This window comes from Plectropomus leopardus, chromosome 8 (genome assembly GCF_026936395.1).
Source record: "Plectropomus leopardus strain MGB_pleo_1.0 chromosome 8, ASM2693639v1, whole genome shotgun sequence".
Classification (NCBI taxonomy): domain Eukaryota; kingdom Metazoa; phylum Chordata; class Actinopteri; order Perciformes; family Serranidae; genus Plectropomus; species Plectropomus leopardus.
In genome coordinates, this window is record NC_142183.1 from 18926293 (window position 1) to 18944867 (window position 18575).

Consider the following 18575-nt stretch of genomic DNA (forward strand, 5'->3'; position numbering starts at 1 on the left):
GGTTTTGTCAGGGGGTTACATACATGGTATTCCATTTTTTTTTTTTTTTTATAAATAAGTTTCTTTACAAAACCACATTAAAAAGGGTACACAGGTTCAGGGTCTTGACAGCTTTACTGTTGGTTGAGTTTTTGATTGTTTTTATATACTGTTTGGTTTCATTTATAAAAAAAAAAAGACCATGGCTGTATCATAGTGAAGTCGGGATTCCCTCGATGGCAAGTGCCGATGGGAAGTGAAGGAGGGCGTGTTAAACAACTTTTGGAACGCAGCGCTTTTTGTTTGGCGCATGCGCAGTTCGAACCAGCCGCCTCGTCCAATCAGTCCAGCTGTCATTCCCCTTCAAACCCCTCGAGGTTGGCTGTCATCTCTGCCAACATGGGTCTCATCACAGGACTTTTTACTTTCTTGTACCACCTACCACAGATCTACAAATGGCTGCTGAAACCGTATTATATCACCTCGTTCCTCATGACTGTCGCCTTCCTGGTGGTCCGAAAGGCTCCCGGTCTGTGCGAGTACCTGGCGACCCAGCGCGAGGACGGAAACTCCTGCGACTTTGACTGGGTGAGCAGACTGGGGATAGTGTTGCTCTGCGGTGCTGCTGCCTGTTGCTAAATATGGCTGAGCCGAGATAGCTGCTGTCAGACAAGTCAGCCAATTTAATCACTTAACACAAAGCTGTGTCATGTTTTGTTATTTGTTGTTGTTGTTTTTATAGAGAGAGGTGGAGATTCTCATGTTTCTCAGTGCAATAGTGATGATGAAGAACAGGAGAGCAAGTAAGTAACCACACACACACACACACACATTTACATTTGTATATGTGTAAACCAACTGATGTCATACTATTGCAAGTGCATGTTTATACTGTAAACAGTGTAAACAGAAATTGTTTATATGCACTTAGCAGGTGAGGCTTAATTTGGAAGCAGGGAAGCACCAGTATATATAGAATAGGGGTCGACAGATTATCAGCCTGGCCGATTATGGGGGCCAGTATTTGTCATTTTGCAAATTATCTGTGTTGATGTTTTATTGTAATGATCGCTGATGAAAATAAATACATTAAAAAAGTGTCAGCATAGGAGCAATTTTTATTTATTCATTTAAATTTTCACTTGACTTGCTGTTTATGCAACATGCGGTATATGGAGTTGAACATTTCACTTTTTAATAAACATTTGCTGAAGGCATTTAAACAAAGTTTTGTGTTGGATTTTGTTATATTCCAAATTCTAAATATTGACAAAGATTTTCATTTTGATTGTAAATGCATATTGGTTGCAAATATCGGTTATTGGTCTCATTAGCTACTAATAATCAGTATCGGTATTAGCCCTGAAAAACCAATATTGGTCGATCCTTAATATACAGTAGACGATTATGAGAAATCTGTCTCCTTAGGGACTGTTGGTCATTTACGAGAGGGGGTGTTGGAGGAGGCACTGGGGAGTGAGTTGTGTTTTTGATATGGTTTTCAACTTTAAATGTTTGTATTTATTTTAAAAACCCTCAGAACCTAAAAACCTACCAGTGGGTTTGAAAGGCATGTTTTTACCATTTGTTGACATGCACAGTCAGGTTGAGCTTCAATTATCACTCGATTAGTCCATTTAACTGGACTACTGTCCTTGTCCCAGTATACAGCACCAGGGAAAATCAATTTTTTTTATCAAATGTTGAAAACATGGATAAAATTTCATCGCTGTACATTTTGTTAGTAGTCTACGTTTTACTTTTTACCTTCGTCCTGTTTTGCTGTCTTTTATCCTTCTTTGTCTGCGTTTTTCTCGGCTTGCTTCTGTGAATTTTGTCAGTTCAACTTCCGAGTCAAAGCGTGGTGTGCAGACTGTGAAACGCGAGCAGAAAGCTTAGGCCAGTTCAAGTCCAGCTGGGGGATACACATGAAAGAGTATCTCCATTCCCAACTGCAGTATCTAGGTGTGTTAGTCCCCACTTTGAGAAATTTGATTTAGTATGATTTCAGTCTGACTAACGTGTTTACGTGCATTTTAAAAGTCCAGTTTTAGTCGGACTAACACAATAGTTCGACTTTCTCAGTACAGTGTGAAATGTGGTTATTTATGGTGGATTGAGGTTCATGCATTTTGCTGCAGTCACTCAAGGAAAAGTATTTGGAGCTCCAGGCAGGGTCAATATATAAAACAAAAACAAAGCCACACCCCAGCCAACTCCCTACTCTGATAAATAAAATACAGTCCCTAATTTAAACCTCATATTCAACCTGAACTGCAGACAGTTATGTGACTATGTTTAACATCACATCTAAGATGACATCTTGTTATAGGACAAGATGTTTGTGTCCTATAACTGTTAAACTTCAACTAAACAGGAATTTGCGACTTAATGAGTAACAGTTTTAACACCTGAAACCAGATTAGAAGCCCTGCAGCAGGCCACATCCAGGAAGTGCTTTACTGAAAACTTTGCTTTGTTGTGTAAACATTACCGTCCTGCCTTCCTTTGACCTTGTCTCAACAGCATCAAGGTTTTTCCTGTACTGCATTTACTGTTCCTCCTCACCTCTCCTCTCTGTTTCTCAGTCACACTGGAGCAGCACATAGGGAACTTGTTCTTGTTCAGTAAAGTGGCCAACGTCATCCTCTTCTTCAGGCTGGACGTTCGGCTCGGCATCCTTTACCTCGCATTGTGTGTCGGTCAGTGGACATATAAACATTGTTACAAATCTTCCTCCACTCACAACAAAAGGTATATTTAAAGGGTAACTTGATATTGGGTAACAAAAAATAAATAAAAACCCTTTTACAGAATGTCTCTTGCATTAATATCACCAAAGAGTCCTAATTTATATTACAATAAATTTTACTTCATTTGAAAAATGAAGTAAAATTCACCCTAATCTTAGGTAATTGGATTTAGTCCATGTTCATTTTATGCCATCAGTATTGGCTACTGTAAAAATGGTCTTAAATTTTAATCCAAATGGCATTAAAAAGTCTTAGAAAGTCTCCCCAAAATTCTACCTGCCTTGTGCTGTAGGAACCCTGATGATGATGATGATGATACTGATTAAAAGAAAAAAAAGAAGGACTTTATTTACAAAGCACCTTTATGTTTAATTTAGTTAAAATTGTTTTATTTGACATAGAAGAAACACATAAAACGTCATACAGAGAGGATGTTCACAATAAATTCACATACTGTCATATTTTAGGTCTTTCCTTGTCCATCTTCAACACTGCTAAGTATCCATTCAATGGTAATATCACTTCCCAAAAAGCGATAAACAGTCATTTTAGCTTGTATAGAGCCAGCATATTTTCAGATCCAATTCCGTGAATTAAGGGTTTATTTCAAACAAGAGTTGGTGATTGTTGAACCAGTGAAAAGACAAACTAAGACCATTATTATGAGTTTGATTTTATTTTTTTGCTGTCAAATGAAGTGTGTTTTGGGTAATAAAATTACTGTCTATTTAAGTAGAGTCTGGTGTGCATTCTCATTCAATACTGGACCAATTTAAGAAAACTGTCATCCCCATTAGTCACTTTGACACAACCTTAGAAAATGGGGTCCAAGTTGGAAAATACCACCCTTCAGGGGTGTATTTACGAATGTATTATGAAAAGTTAATACTTCTAAGATTCCTATATGTGATACAAACTTATCAGTGTTTGTTTTTGCCTTTTCTCCAGCATTTGTCATGACCTGTAAGCCACCTCTCTACATGGGCCCCGAGTACATCAAGTACTTCAGTGACACGACCATAGATGTAAGTGTTAAGCTACAAACTATGTGTTTGAATTCCTTAATTATGTGAGGCGACCATTTGAATGTACAGCAGTACCTCAGGCCTCTAATATGTTCAGCAAATGTTTTGAAACAACAAAACTGATGAGAATTGTAATAAGGTTATAAAAGATTTCTATTATCAAGAATATAGGTAATAAGAAGGGTTGGCTTTTAGACAGCATCCATCAAACATTGGAGGCCCATTTGTAGTAGCAATATTGCAATTCATATTACATTATATAAACTGAATGTCAGACATTTTAAATTGAAATAGTAAAATATAAAACATCTTCAGGTGTAATGACACACTCCTGGGGGTGAATATGTGTAAACGACAGATCTACACCTATATGAACTGATTCTGTGTTTTGACTCATTAGGAGGAGTTGCAGAGTGACAGTCGTGTTACCTGGATCGTTGAATTCTACGCCAATTGGTCCTCTGACTGCCAGTCCTTTGCTCCCGTCTTTGCTGACCTTTCACTCAAGTAAGCGATAAGTAAATACAGGCACTCGAGCATTTAAGATACGGATGCCTGCACTGTCTCATTATGGCTTTTCTCTGGCCTTTGGACAAGTTAATTAGTCACTAATGGTTTACACAAATGTACTGTGGTGGTCGGACTACTATACTATAATACAACCTTTTGTGACACTTTTATCACATACTGTGACTTTTTTAAAATATATTTTTGTAATATCATACTATGACTTTTTTCATGAAATTTTTATCACATGCTATAATATGTTTTATTCACATGAATGAATTTTTCATGGCATTTTTATCACATACTACACTATGACTTTTTTCATGACAATTTTATCCAGTAATATACCATAACTACTTTTTTCATGACAAACTATAACTATTTTTTGACATTTTTATCACATAGAATGCTATGATTTTATTTCATGACATAAACATTTTTTTGATATTTCTTTTCACATACTATGCTATGACTTCTTCTTTTTTTTTTTTTTTTTTACATGGGATTGTTTTGGGACCTTGTTTTTCCACAAAATTTTCAGGATATACCATACTATGACTTTTACATGGCATTTTCTATTGCTTTTTTGATGACATCTTTATCTCATGCTATGCCATGACTTTCTTCATGACATTTTCGTGACATACCATACTATGACTTTTTGATGACATTTTTTATATCATGATTTACCATTACTTTTTTTTTCATTATTCATTCAGTTCATTCAATTTTCATTGCTGAGACAGGCCATAGCATATAATTTTGCAAAACCGCCAAAAACACTATAATACAGCATGTCGAGAAAACTGCAGAAAATGCAATTCTATACTATTGCCAAAAATGTTAAAATATGACATGTCCAAAAAACAGTTTAAAACAGCATGAAATAGCGTGCCAAGGCATGCCATAGCATAGAATTTTGCAAAAACGACCCAAAACACCATATTATAGCATGTCAAAAAAAGGGAAGACAATGCCATACTATCGTATTGCCAAAAATGTCAAAATATGACATGTCCCAAAAATAGTTTAAAAGAGCATATCATAATATATCATGAGAAGCCACAGCATAGAATGTTGCAAAAATAGCCAAAACGCAGTATAATAGCATGTAGAAAATCCAGCCAAAAAGGCCAAATTATAGTATTGCCAAAAATGTAAAAATATGACCTCACAAAAACAGTTAAAAAGAGCATAAAATAGTGTACCAAGACAGGCCATAGTATAGAATGTTGCAAAAATGTACTAAAGTACTGCCAAAAATGTCAATATATGACATGTCCCAAAAACCGTTTAAATTCACTTAAAACAGCATAACATATTGTGCCGAGACACGCCATAGCATGAAATATTACAAAAACGGCCAAAAACACCGTATTATAGCATTTTGAAAAATCAACAGAAAAAGCCATACTGTAGTGTTGCCAAAATTTTAAAAATGTATCATGTCCCAAAATCAGTTTAAAACCATTTAAAACAGCATAAAATATTGTGCAGAGAGAGGCCATAGAGCATACAATGTTAATAAAGCGTTAAAATATGACATGTCCCAATAACAGCTGAAAACCACATTAAACCACATAAAATAGCGTTCCGGAACACGCCACAGCATAGAAAGTTGCAAAAATGCCATAATTTGGCATGTAGAAAAATGACCGAAAAAAAGACCATAATTTTGCATGTGGAAAAAAAATAACCGAACATGCAAGGCTATAGTATGGCAAAAATGACAAATTATGACATGTTCCAAAAACTGCTGAAACCCATATTAAACCACAAAACATAGCCTTCCAAGACACGCCATAGCATAGAAAGTTGCAAAGAGGGTCACAACAACCATAATTTTGCATGTGGGAAAAAATGACCGAAAATGCAAGGCTATAGTATGGCAAAAATGTCAAAATGTGACATGTCCCAATAACAGCTGAAAACCACATTAAACCACATAAAATAGCGTTCCGAAACACACCACAGCATAGAAAGTTGCAAAAATGCCATAATTTGGTATGTAGAAAAATGACCGAAAAAAAAGACCATAATTTTGCATGTGGAAAAAAAATGATCGAACATGCAAGACTATAGTATGGCAAATTATGACATGTCCCAAAAACTGCTGAAACCCATACTAAACGACAAAAAATAGCCTTCCAAGACACGTCATAGCATAGAAAGTTGCAAAGAGGGTCACAACAACCATAATTTTGCATGTGGAAAAAAATGACACAACAACGGCCAACAACGACATTATTTGGCATTTGGAAAAAAGTGAACGAAAATGCAAGGCTATAGTATGGCAAAAATGGCAAAATGTGACATGTCCCAAAAACTGCTGAAAACCGCATTAAAACATGTAAAATAAACTTCCAAGACATGCCATAGCAAAGAAATTTGCAAAAAGGGCCAAAAACGCCATAATTTGCCATGTGGAAAAAAATGACAGAAAATGCAAGGCTATAGTATGGCAAAAATGTCAAAATATGACATGTCCCAAAAACTGCTGAAAACCACATTAAACAACATAAAATAGCTTTCCAAGACACGCCATAGCAGAGAAATTTGCAAAAAGGGCCAACAACAACATAATTTGGCATTTGGAAAAAAGTGAACGAAAATGCAAGGCTATAGTATGGCAAAAATGTCAAAATGTGACATGTCCCAAAGACAGCTGAAAACAACATTAAACCATGTAAAATAGTGTTCCAAGACACGCCATAGCAGAGAAATTTGCAAAAAGGGCCAAAAACAACATTATTTGGCATGTGGGAAAAAAATGACAAAAAAAGCAAGGCTATAGTATGGCAAAAATGTCAAAATATGACATGTCCCAAAAACTGCTGAAAACCACATTAAACAACATAAAATAGTCTTCCAAGACACACCATAGCAGAAAGTTGCAAAAAGGGCCAAAACGACATAATTTGGCATGTGGAAAAAAATGACCGAAAATGCAAGGCTATAGTATGGCAAAAATGTCAAAATATGAATGTCCCAAAAACTGCTGAAAACCACATTAAACCATGTAAAATCAACTTCCAAGACACACCATTGTGTAGAAAGTTGCAAAAAGGGCCAAAAACGCCATAATTTGCCATGTGGAAAAAAATGACCGAAAATGCAAGGCTATAGTATGGCAAAAATGTCAAAATGTGACATGTCCCAAAAACTGCTGAAAACCACATTAAACCATGTAAAATAAACTTCCAAGACATGCCATAGCAGAGAAATTTGCAAAAAGGGCCAAAAACAACATTATTTGGCATGTGGAAAAAAATGACCAAAAATGCAAGGCTATAGTATGGCAAAAATGTCAAAATGTGACATGTCCCAAAAACTGCTGAAAACCACGTTGAACAACATAAAATAGCCTTCCAAAACACACCATTGCATAGAAAGTATCGAAAGGGGCCAAAAACGCCATAATTTGGCATTTGGAAAAAATGACAAAAAAGAGCAAGGCTATAGTATGGCAAAAATGTCAAAATATGACATGTCCCAAAAACTGCTGAAAACCACATTAAACAACATAAAATAGTCTTCCAAGACACACCATTGTGTAGAAAGTTACAAAAAGGGCCAAAAACGACATAATTTGGAATGTGTGGAAAAAAATGACCAAAAAAGCAAGGCTATAGTATAGCAAAAATGTCAAAATATGACATGTCCCAAAACTGCTGAAAACCACATTAAACCATGTAAAATCAACTTCCAAGACACACCATTGTGTAGAAAGTTGCAAAAAGGGCCAAAAACGCCATAATTTGGCATGTGGAAAAAATGACCGAAAATGCAAGGCTATAGTATGGCAAAAATGTCAAAATGTGACATGTCCCAAAGACAGCTGAAAACAACATTAAACCATGTAAAATAGTCTTCCAAGACACGCCATAGCAGAGAAACTTGCAAAAAGGGCAAAAAACGACATTATTTGGCATGTGGAAAAAAATGACCGAAAAAGCAAGGCTATAGTATGGCAAAAATGTCAAAATATGACATGTCCCAAAAACTGCTGAAAACCACATTAAACCATGTAAAATCAACTTCCAAGACACACCATTGTGTAGAAAGTTGCAAAAAGGGCCAAAAACAACATTATTTGGCATGTGGAAAAAAATGACAGAAAAGGCAAGGCTATAGTATGGCAAAAATGTCAAAATATGACATGTCCCAAAACTGCTGAAAACCACATTAAACAACATAAAATACCTTCAAGACACACCATTGTGTAGAAAGTTGCAAAAAGGGCCAAAAACGCCATAATTTGGCATGTGGAAAAAAATGACCGAAAAAGCAAGGCTATAGTATGGCAAAAATGTCAAAATGTGACATGTCCCAAAAACTACTGAAAAGCACATTAAACCATGTAAAATCAACTTCCAAGACACACCATTGTGTAGAAAGTTGCAAAAAGGGCCAAAAACGCCATAATTTGCCATGTGGAAAAAAATGACAGAAAATGCAAGGCTATAGTATGGCAAAAATGTCAAAATGTGACATGTCCCAAAGACAGCTGAAAACAACATTAAACCATGTAAAATAGTCTTCCAAGACACGCCATAGCAGAGAAATTTGCAAAAAGGGCCAAAAACAACATTATTTGGCATGTGGAAAAAAATGACAGAAAAGGCAAGGCTATAGTATGGCAAAAATGTCAAAATGTGACATGTCCCAAAGACAGCTGAAAACAACATTAAACAACATAAAATAGCTTTCCAAGACACACCATAGCAGAGAAATTTGCAAAAAGGGCCAAAAACGCCATTATTTGGCAAGTGGAAAAAATGACAAAAAAAGCAAGGCTATAGTATGGCAAAATGTCAAAATGTGACATGTCCCAAAAACTGCTGAAAACCACATTAAACAACATAAAATAGTCTTCCAAGACACACCATTGTGTAGAAACTTGCAAAAAGGGCAAAAAACGACATTATTTGGCATGTGGAAAAAAATGACCGAAAAAGCAAGGCTATAGTATGGCAAAAATGTCAAAATGTGACATGTCCCAAAAACTGCTGAAAACCACATTAAACCATGTAAAATCAACTTCCAAGACATGCCATAGCAAAGAAATTTGCAAAAAGGGCCAAAAACAACATTATTTGGCATGTGGGAAAAACATGACAGAAAAGGCAAGGCTATAGTATGGCAAAAATGTCAAAATGTGACATGTCCCAAAAACTGCTGAAAACCACGTTGAACAACATAAAATAGCTTTCCAAGACACACCATTGTGTAGAAAGTTACAAAAAGGGCCAAAAACGACATAATTTGGAATGAGGGAAAAAAATGACAAAAAAAGCAAGGCTATAGTATGGCAAAAATGTCAAAATGTGACATGTCCCAGAAACTGCTGAAAACCACATTGAACAACATAAAATATCCTTCCAAAACACACCATTGCATAGAAAGTATCGAAAGGGGCCAAAAACACCATAATTTGGCATGTGGAAAAAAATGACAGAAAATGCAAGGCTATAGTATGGCAAAAATGTCAAAATATGACATGTCCCAAAATCTGCTAAAAACCACATTAAACAACATAAAATAGTCTTCCAAGACACACCATTGTGTAGAAAGTTGCAAAAGGGCCAAAACGACATAATTTGGAATGTGGAAAAAATGACCAAAAATGCAAGGCTATAGTATGGCAAAATGTCAAAATATGACATGTCCCAAAAACTGCTGAAAACCACATTAAACAACATAAAATACCTTTCCAAGACACACCATTGTGTAGAAAGTTGCAAAAAGGGCCAAAAACGCCATAATTTGGCAAGTGGAAAAAAATGACCGAAAATGCAAGGCTATAGTATGGCAAAAATGTCAAAATATGACATGTCACAAAAACTGCTGAAAACCATATTAAACAACATAAAATAGCTTTCCAAGACACGCCATAGCAGAGAAATTTGCAAAAAGGGCCAAAAACAACATTATTTGGCATGTGGGAAAAACATGACAGAAAAGGCAAGGCTATAGTATGGCAAAAATGTCAAAATGTGACATGTCCCAAAGACAGCTGAAAACAACATTAAACCATGTAAAATAGTCTTCCAAGACACGCCATAGCAGAGAAATTTGCAAAAAGGGCCAAAAACGCCATAATTTGCCATGTGGAAAAAAATGACAGAAAATGCAAGGCTATAGTATGGCAAAAATGTCAAAATATGACATGTCCCAAAAACTGCTGAAAACCACGTTGAACAACATAAAATAGCCTTCCAAAACACATCATTGTGTAGAAAGTTGCAAAAGGGCCAAAAACCATAATTTGGCAAGTGGAAAAAATGACCGAAAATGCAAGGCTATAGTATGGCAAAATGTCAAAATGTGACATGTCCCAAAAACTGCTGAAAACAACATTAAACAACATAAAATAGCATCCCAAAACACACCATTGCATAGTAAGTTTGAAGGGCCAAAAAACGACATAATTTGGAATGAGGGAAAAAAATGACAAAAAAAGCAAGGCTATAGTATGGCAAAAATGTCAAAATGTGACATGTCCCAAAAACAGCTGAAAACAACATTAAACCATGTAAAATAGTCTTCCAAGACACGCCATAGCAGAGAAATTTGCAAAAAGGGCCAAAAACAACATAATTTGGCATGTGGAAAAAAAATGACAGAAAATGCAAGGCTATAGTATGGCAAAAATGTCAAAATGTGACATGTCCCAAAAACTGCTGAAAACCACATTAAACAACATAAAATAGTCTTCCAAGACACACCATTGTGTAGAAAGTTGCAAAAAGGGCCAAAAACGCCATAATTTGCCATGTGGAAAAAAATGACCGAAAATGCAAGGCTATAGTATGGCAAAAATGTCAAAATGTGACATGTCCCAAAAACTGCTGAAAACCACATTAAACCATGTAAAATAAACTTCCAAGACATGCCATAGCAAAGAAATTTGCAAAAAGGGCCAAAAACAACATTATTTGGCATGTGGAAAAAATGACCGAAAATGCAAGGCTATAGTATGGCAAAAATGTCAAAATATGACATGTCCCAAAAACTGCTGAAAACCACGTTGAACAACATCAAATAGCCTTCCAAAACACACCATTGCATAGAAAGTATCGAAAGGGGCCAAAAACACCATAATTTGGCAAGTGGAAAAAAATGACAGAAAATGCAAGGCTATAGTATGGCAAAAATGTCAAAATATGACATGTCCCAAAAACTGCTGAAAACCACATTAAACAACATAAAATAGCTTTCCAAAACACACCATTGTGTAGAAAGTTACAAAAAGAGCCAAAAACGACATAATTTGGAATGTGGGAAAAAAATGACCAAAAATGCAAGGCTATAGTATGGCAAAATGTCAAAATATGACATGTCCCAAAAACTGCCGAAAACCGCATTAAACAACATAAAATACCTTTCCACGACACACCATTGTGTAGAAAGTTGCAAAAAGGGCCAAAAACGCCATAATTTACCATGTGGAAAAAAATGACCGAAAATGCAAGGCTATAGTATGGCAAAAATGTCAAAATGTGACATGTCCCAAAGACAGCTGAAAACAACATTAAACCAAGTAAAATAGTGTTCCAAGACACACCATAGCAGAGAAATTTGCAAAAAGGGCCAAAAACGACATTATTTGGCATGTGGAAAAAATGACAAAAAAAGCAAGGCTATAGTATGGCAAAAATGTCAAAATATGACATGTCCCAAAAACTGCTGAAAACCACATTAAAACATGTAAAATAAACTTCCAAGACATGCCATAGCAGAGAAATTTGCAAAAAGGGCCAAAAACAACATTATTTGGCATGTGGAAAAAAATGACAGAAAAAGCAAGGCTATAGTATGGCAAAAATGTCAAAATGTGACATGTCCCAAAAACTGCTGAAAACCACATTAAACAACATAAAATACCTTTCGAAGACACACCATTGTGTAGAAAGTTGCAAAAAGGGCCAAAAGCGACATAATTTGGCATGTGGAAAAAAATGACCGAAAATGCAAGGCTATAGTATGGCAAAAATGTCAAAATGTGACATGTCCCAGAAACTGCTGAAAACCACATTGAACAACATAAAATATCCTTCCAAAACACACCATTGCATAGAAAGTATCGAAAGGGGCCAAAAACACCATAATTTGGCATGTGGAAAAAAATGACCGAAAATGCAAGGCTATAGTATGGCAAAAATGTCAAAATATGACATGTCCCAAAATCTGCTAAAAACCACATTAAACAACATAAAATAGCTTTCCAAGACACACCATTGTGTAGAAAGTTACAAAAAGGGCCAAAAACGACATAATTTGGAATGAGGGAAAAAAATGACAAAAAAGCAAGGCTATAGTATGGCAAAAATGTCAAAATGTGACATGTCCCAAAGACAGCTGAAAACAACATTAATCCATGTAAAATAGTCTTCCAAGACACGCCATAGCAGAGAAATTTGCAAAAAGGGCCAAAAACGACATTATTTGGCATGTGGAAAAAATGACCAAAAATGCAAGGCTATAGTATGGCAAAATGTCAAAATATGACATGTCCCAAAAACTGCTGAAAACCACATTAAACAACATAAAATACCTTTCCACGACACACCATTGTGTAGAAAGTTGCAAAAAGGGCCAAAACGACATAATTTGGGATGTGGAAAAAAATGACCGAAAATGCAAGGCTATAGTATGGCAAAAATGTCAAAATGTGACATGTCCCAAAAACTGCTGAAAACAACGTTAAACAACATAAAATAGCTTTCCAAGACACACCATAGCAGAGAAATTTGCAAAAAGGGGCCAAAAACAACATAATTTGGCATGTGGAAAAAAATGACAGAAAAGGCAAGGCTATAGTATGGCAAAAATGTCAAAATGTGACATGTCCCAAAGACAGCTGAAAACAACATTAAACCATGTAAAATATTCTTCCAAGACACACCATAGCAGAGAAATTTGCAAAAAGGGCCAAAAACAACATTATTTGGCATGTGGGAAAAAAATGACAAAAAAAGCAAGGCTATAGTATGGCAAAAATGTCAAAATGTGACATGTCCCAAAAACTGCTGAAAACCACATTAAACAACATAAAATAGTCTTCCAAGACACACCATTGTGTAGAAAGTTGCAAAAAGGGCCAAAAACGCCATAATTTGCCATGTGGAAAAAAATGACCGAAAATGCAAGGCTATAGTATGGCAAAAATGTCAAAATGTGACATGTCCCAAAAACTGCTGAAAACCACATTAAACCATGTAAAATAAACTTCCAAGACATGCCATAGCAAAGAAATTTGCAAAAAGGGCCAAAAACAACATTATTTGGCATGTGGAAAAAAATGACCAAAAATGCAAGGCTATAGTATGGCAAAAATGTCAAAATGTGACATGTCCCAGAAACTGCTGAAAACCACATTGAACAACATAAAATATCCTTCCAAAACACACCATTGCATAGAAAGTATCGAAAGGGGCCAAAAACACCAAAATTTGGCATGTGGAAAAAAATGACCAAAAATGCAAGGCTATAGTATGGCAAAAATGTCAAAATGTGACATGTCCCAAAAACTGCTGAAAACCGCATTAAACCATGTAAAATAAACTTCCAAGACATGCCATAGCAAAGAAATTTGCAAAAAGGGCCAAAAACAACATTATTTGGCATGTGGAAAAAATGACCAAAAATGCAAGGCTATAGTATGGCAAAATGTCAAAATATGACATGTCCCAAAAACTGCTGAAAACCACATTAAACAACATAAAATACCTTTCCACGACACACCATTGTGTAGAAAGTTGCAAAAAGGGCCAAAAACGACATAATTTGGCATGTGGAAAAAAATGACAGAAAATGCAAGGCTATAGTATGGCAAAAATGTCAAAATATGACATGTCCCAAAAACTGCTGAAAACAACGTTAAACAACATAAAATAGCTTTCCAAGACACGCCATAGCAGAGAAATTTGCAAAAAAGGGCCAAAAACAACATAATTTGGCATGTGGAAAAAAATGACAGAAAAGGCAAGGCTATAGTATGGCAAAAATGTCAAAATGTGACATGTCCCAAAGACAGCTGAAAACAACATTAAACCATGTAAAATAGTCTTCCAAGACACGCCATAGCAGAGAAATTTGCAAAAAGGGCCAAAAACGCCATAATTTGCCATGTGGAAAAAAATGACAGAAAATGCAAGGCTATAGTATGGCAAAAATGTCAAAATATGACATGTCCCAAAAACTGCTGAAAACCACATTAAACAACATAAAATACCTTTCCACGACACACCATTGTGTAGCAAGTTGCAAAAAGGGCCAAAAACAACATAATTTGGCATGTGGAAAAAAATGACAGAAAAGGCAAGGCTATAGTATGGCAAAAATGTCAAAATGTGACATGTCCCAAAGACAGCTGAAAACAACATTAAACCATGTAAAATATTCTTCCAAGACACACCATAGCAGAGAAATTTGCAAAAAGGGCCAAAAACAACATTATTTGGCATGTGGGAAAAAAATGACAAAAAAAGCAAGGCTATAGTATGGCAAAAATGTCAAAATGTGACATGTCCCAAAAACTGCTGAAAACCACATTAAACAACATAAAATAGTCTTCCAAGACACACCATTGTGTAGAAAGTTGCAAAAAGGGCCAAAAACGCCATAATTTGCCATGTGGAAAAAAATGACCGAAAATGCAAGGCTATAGTATGGCAAAAATGTCAAAATGTGACATGTCCCAAAAACTGCTGAAAACCACATTAAACCATGTAAAATAAACTTCCAAGACATGCCATAGCAAAGAAATTTGCAAAAAGGGCCAAAAACAACATTATTTGGCATGTGGAAAAAAATGACCAAAAATGCAAGGCTATAGTATGGCAAAAATGTCAAAATGTGACATGTCCCAGAAACTGCTGAAAACCACATTGAACAACATAAAATATCCTTCCAAAACACACCATTGCATAGAAAGTATCGAAAGGGGCCAAAAACACCATAATTTGGCATGTGGAAAAAAATGACAGAAAATGCAAGGCTATAGTATGGCAAAAATGTCAAAATATGACATGTCCCAAAATCTGCTAAAAACCACATTAAACAACATAAAATAGCTTTCCAAAACACACCATTGTGTAGAAAGTTACAAAAAGGGCCAAAAACGACATAATTTGGAATGTGGGAAAAAAATGACCAAAAATGCAAGGCTATAGTATGGCAAAATGTCAAAATATGACATGTCCCAAAAACTGCCGAAAACCGCATTAAACAACATAAAATACCTTTCCACGACACACCATTGTGTAGAAAGTTGCAAAAAGGGCCAAAACACCATAATTTGGCATGTGGAAAAAATGACCGAAAATGCAAGGCTATAGTATGGCAAAAATGTCAAAATGTGACATGTCCCAAAGACAGCTGAAAACAACATTAAACCAAGTAAAATAGTGTTCCAAGACACACCATAGCAGAGAAATTTGCAAAAAGGGCCAAAAACGACATTATTTGGCATGTGGAAAAAATGACAAAAAAAGCAAGGCTATAGTATGGCAAAAATGTCAAAATATGACATGTCCCAAAAACTGCTGAAAACCACATTAAAACATGTAAAATAAACTTCCAAGACATGCCATAGCAGAGAAATTTGCAAAAAGGGCCAAAAACAACATTATTTGGCATGTGGAAAAAAATGACAGAAAAAGCAAGGCTATAGTATGGCAAAAATGTCAAAATGTGACATGTCCCAAAAACTGCTGAAAACCACATTAAACAACATAAAATACCTTTCGAAGACACACCATTGTGTAGAAAGTTGCAAAAAGGGCCAAAAGCGACATAATTTGGCATGTGGAAAAAAATGACCGAAAATGCAAGGCTATAGTATGGCAAAAATGTCAAAATATGACATGTCCCAAAAACTGCTGAAAACCACGTTGAACAACATAAAATAGCCTTCCAAAACACATCATTGCATAGAAAGTATCGAAAGGGGCCAAAAACACCATAATTTGGCATGTGGAAAAAATGACCGAAAATGCAAGGCTATAGTATGGCAAAAATGTCAAAATATGACATGTCCCAAAATCTGCTGAAAACCACATTAAACAACATAAAATAGCTTTCCAAAACACACCATTGTGTAGAAAGTTACAAAAAGGGCCAAAAACGACATAATTTGGAATGTGGGAAAAAAATGACAAAAAAGCAAGGCTATAGTATGGCAAAAATGTCAAAATGTGACATGTCCCAAAGACAGCTGAAAACAACATTAAACCATGTAAAATAGTCTTCCAAGACACGCCATAGCAGAGAAATTTGCAAAAAGGGCCAAAAACAACATTATTTGGCATGTGGAAAAAATGACCAAAAATGCAAGGCTATAGTATGGCAAAATGTCAAAATATGACATGTCCCAAAAACTGCTGAAAACCACATTAAACAACATAAAATACCTTTCCACGACACACCATTGTGTAGAAAGTTGCAAAAAGGGCCAAAAATGACATAATTTGGCATGTGGAAAAAAATGACAGAAAATGCAAGGCTATAGTATGGCAAAAATGTCAAAATGTGACATGTCCCAAAGACAGCTGAAAACAACATTAAACCATGTAAAATAGTCTTCCAAGACACGCCATAGCAGAGAAATTTGCAAAAAGGGCCAAAAACGCCATAATTTGCCATGTGGAAAAAAATGACAGAAAAGGCAAGGCTATAGTATGGCAAAAATGTCAAAATATGACATGTCCCAAAAACTGCTGAAAACAACGTTAAACAACATAAAATAGCTTTCCAAGACACGCCATAGCAGAGAAATTTGCAAAAAAGGGCCAAAAACAACATAATTTGGCATGTGGAAAAAAATGACAGAAAATGCAAGGCTATAGTATGGCAAAAATGTCAAAATGTGACATGTCCCAAAGACAGCTGAAAACAACATTAAACCATGTAAAATAGTCTTCCAAGACACGCCATAGCAGAGAAATTTGCAAAAAGGGCCAAAAACGACATTATTTGGCATGTGGAAAAAATGACCAAAAATGCAAGGCTATAGTATGGCAAAATGTCAAAATATGACATGTCCCAAAAACTGCTGAAAACCACATTAAACAACATAAAATACCTTTCCACGACACACCATTGTGTAGAAAGTTGCAAAAAGGGCCAAAAACGACATAATTTGGCATGTGGAAAAAAATGACAGAAAAGGCAAGGCTATAGTATGGCAAAAATGTCAAAATGTGACATGTCCCAAAGACAGCTGAAAACAACATTAAACCATGTAAAATAGTCTTCCAAGACACGCCATAGCAGAGAAATTTGCAAAAAGGGCCAAAAACACCATAATTTGCCATGTGGAAAAAAATGACAGAAAAGGCAAGGCTATAGTATGGCAAAAATGTCAAAATATGACATGTCCCAAAAACTGCTGAAAACAACGTTAAACAACATAAAATAGCTTTCCAAGACACGCCATAGCAGAGAAATTTGCAAAAAGGGCCAAAAACAACATTATTTGGCATGTGGAAAAAAATGACAGAAGAGGCAAGGCTATAGTATGGCAAAAATGTCAAAATATGACATGTCCCAAAAACTACTGAAAAGCACATTAAACCATGTAAAATAAACTTCCAAGACATGCCATAGCGAAGAAATTTGCAAAAAGTGCCAAAAACGCCATAATTTGGCATGTGGAAAAAAAATGAGCGAAAATGCAAGGCTATAGTATGGCAAAAATGTCAAAATATGACATGTCCCAAAAACTGCTGAAAACCACATTAAAAAACATAAAATAGCTCTCCAAAACACACCATTGTGTAGAAAGTTGCAAAAAGGGCCAAAAATGACATAATTTGGCATGTGGGAAAAAATGACCGAAAATGCAAGGCTATAGTATGGCAAAAATGTCAAAATATGACATGTCCCAAAAACTGCTGAAAACCACATTAAACAACATAAAATAGCTTTCCAAGACACGCCATAGCAGAGAAATTTGCAAAAAGGGCCAACAACAACATAATTTGGCATTTGGAAAAAAGTGAACGAAAATGCAAGGCTATAGTATGGCAAAAATGTCAAAATGTGACATGTCCCAAAGACAGCTGAAAACAAGATTAAACCATGTAAAATAGTCTTCCAAGACACGCCATAGCAGAGAAATTTGCAAAAAGGGCCAAAAAAAAAATAATTTGCCATGTGGAAAAAAATGACAGAAAATGCAAGGCTATAGTATGGCAAAAATGTCAAAATGTGACATGTCCCAAAAACTGCTGAAAACCGCATTAAAACATGTAAAATAAACTTCCAAGACATGCCATAGCAAAGAAATTTGCAAAAAGGGCCAAAA

The 18575-nt window shown here is 35.6% G+C and overlaps 1 protein-coding gene across 1 annotated transcript in view; it reads left to right on the top strand.

Moving 5' to 3' along the window:
* The first annotated feature begins 309 nt into the window (after positions 1–309).
* Positions 310–18575, top strand: part of tmx2a (thioredoxin-related transmembrane protein 2a) — a 30991-nt gene continuing 12725 nt past the window's right edge. The window contains exons 1-5 of the mRNA XM_042492865.2: positions 310–567; positions 722–782; positions 2568–2681; positions 3681–3757; positions 4158–4264. Coding sequence (XP_042348799.2) covers positions 379–567; positions 722–782; positions 2568–2681; positions 3681–3757; positions 4158–4264 — 548 coding nt within the window. The 5' untranslated portion in view covers positions 310–378. The remainder of the gene's footprint in view (positions 568–721; positions 783–2567; positions 2682–3680; positions 3758–4157; positions 4265–18575) is intronic.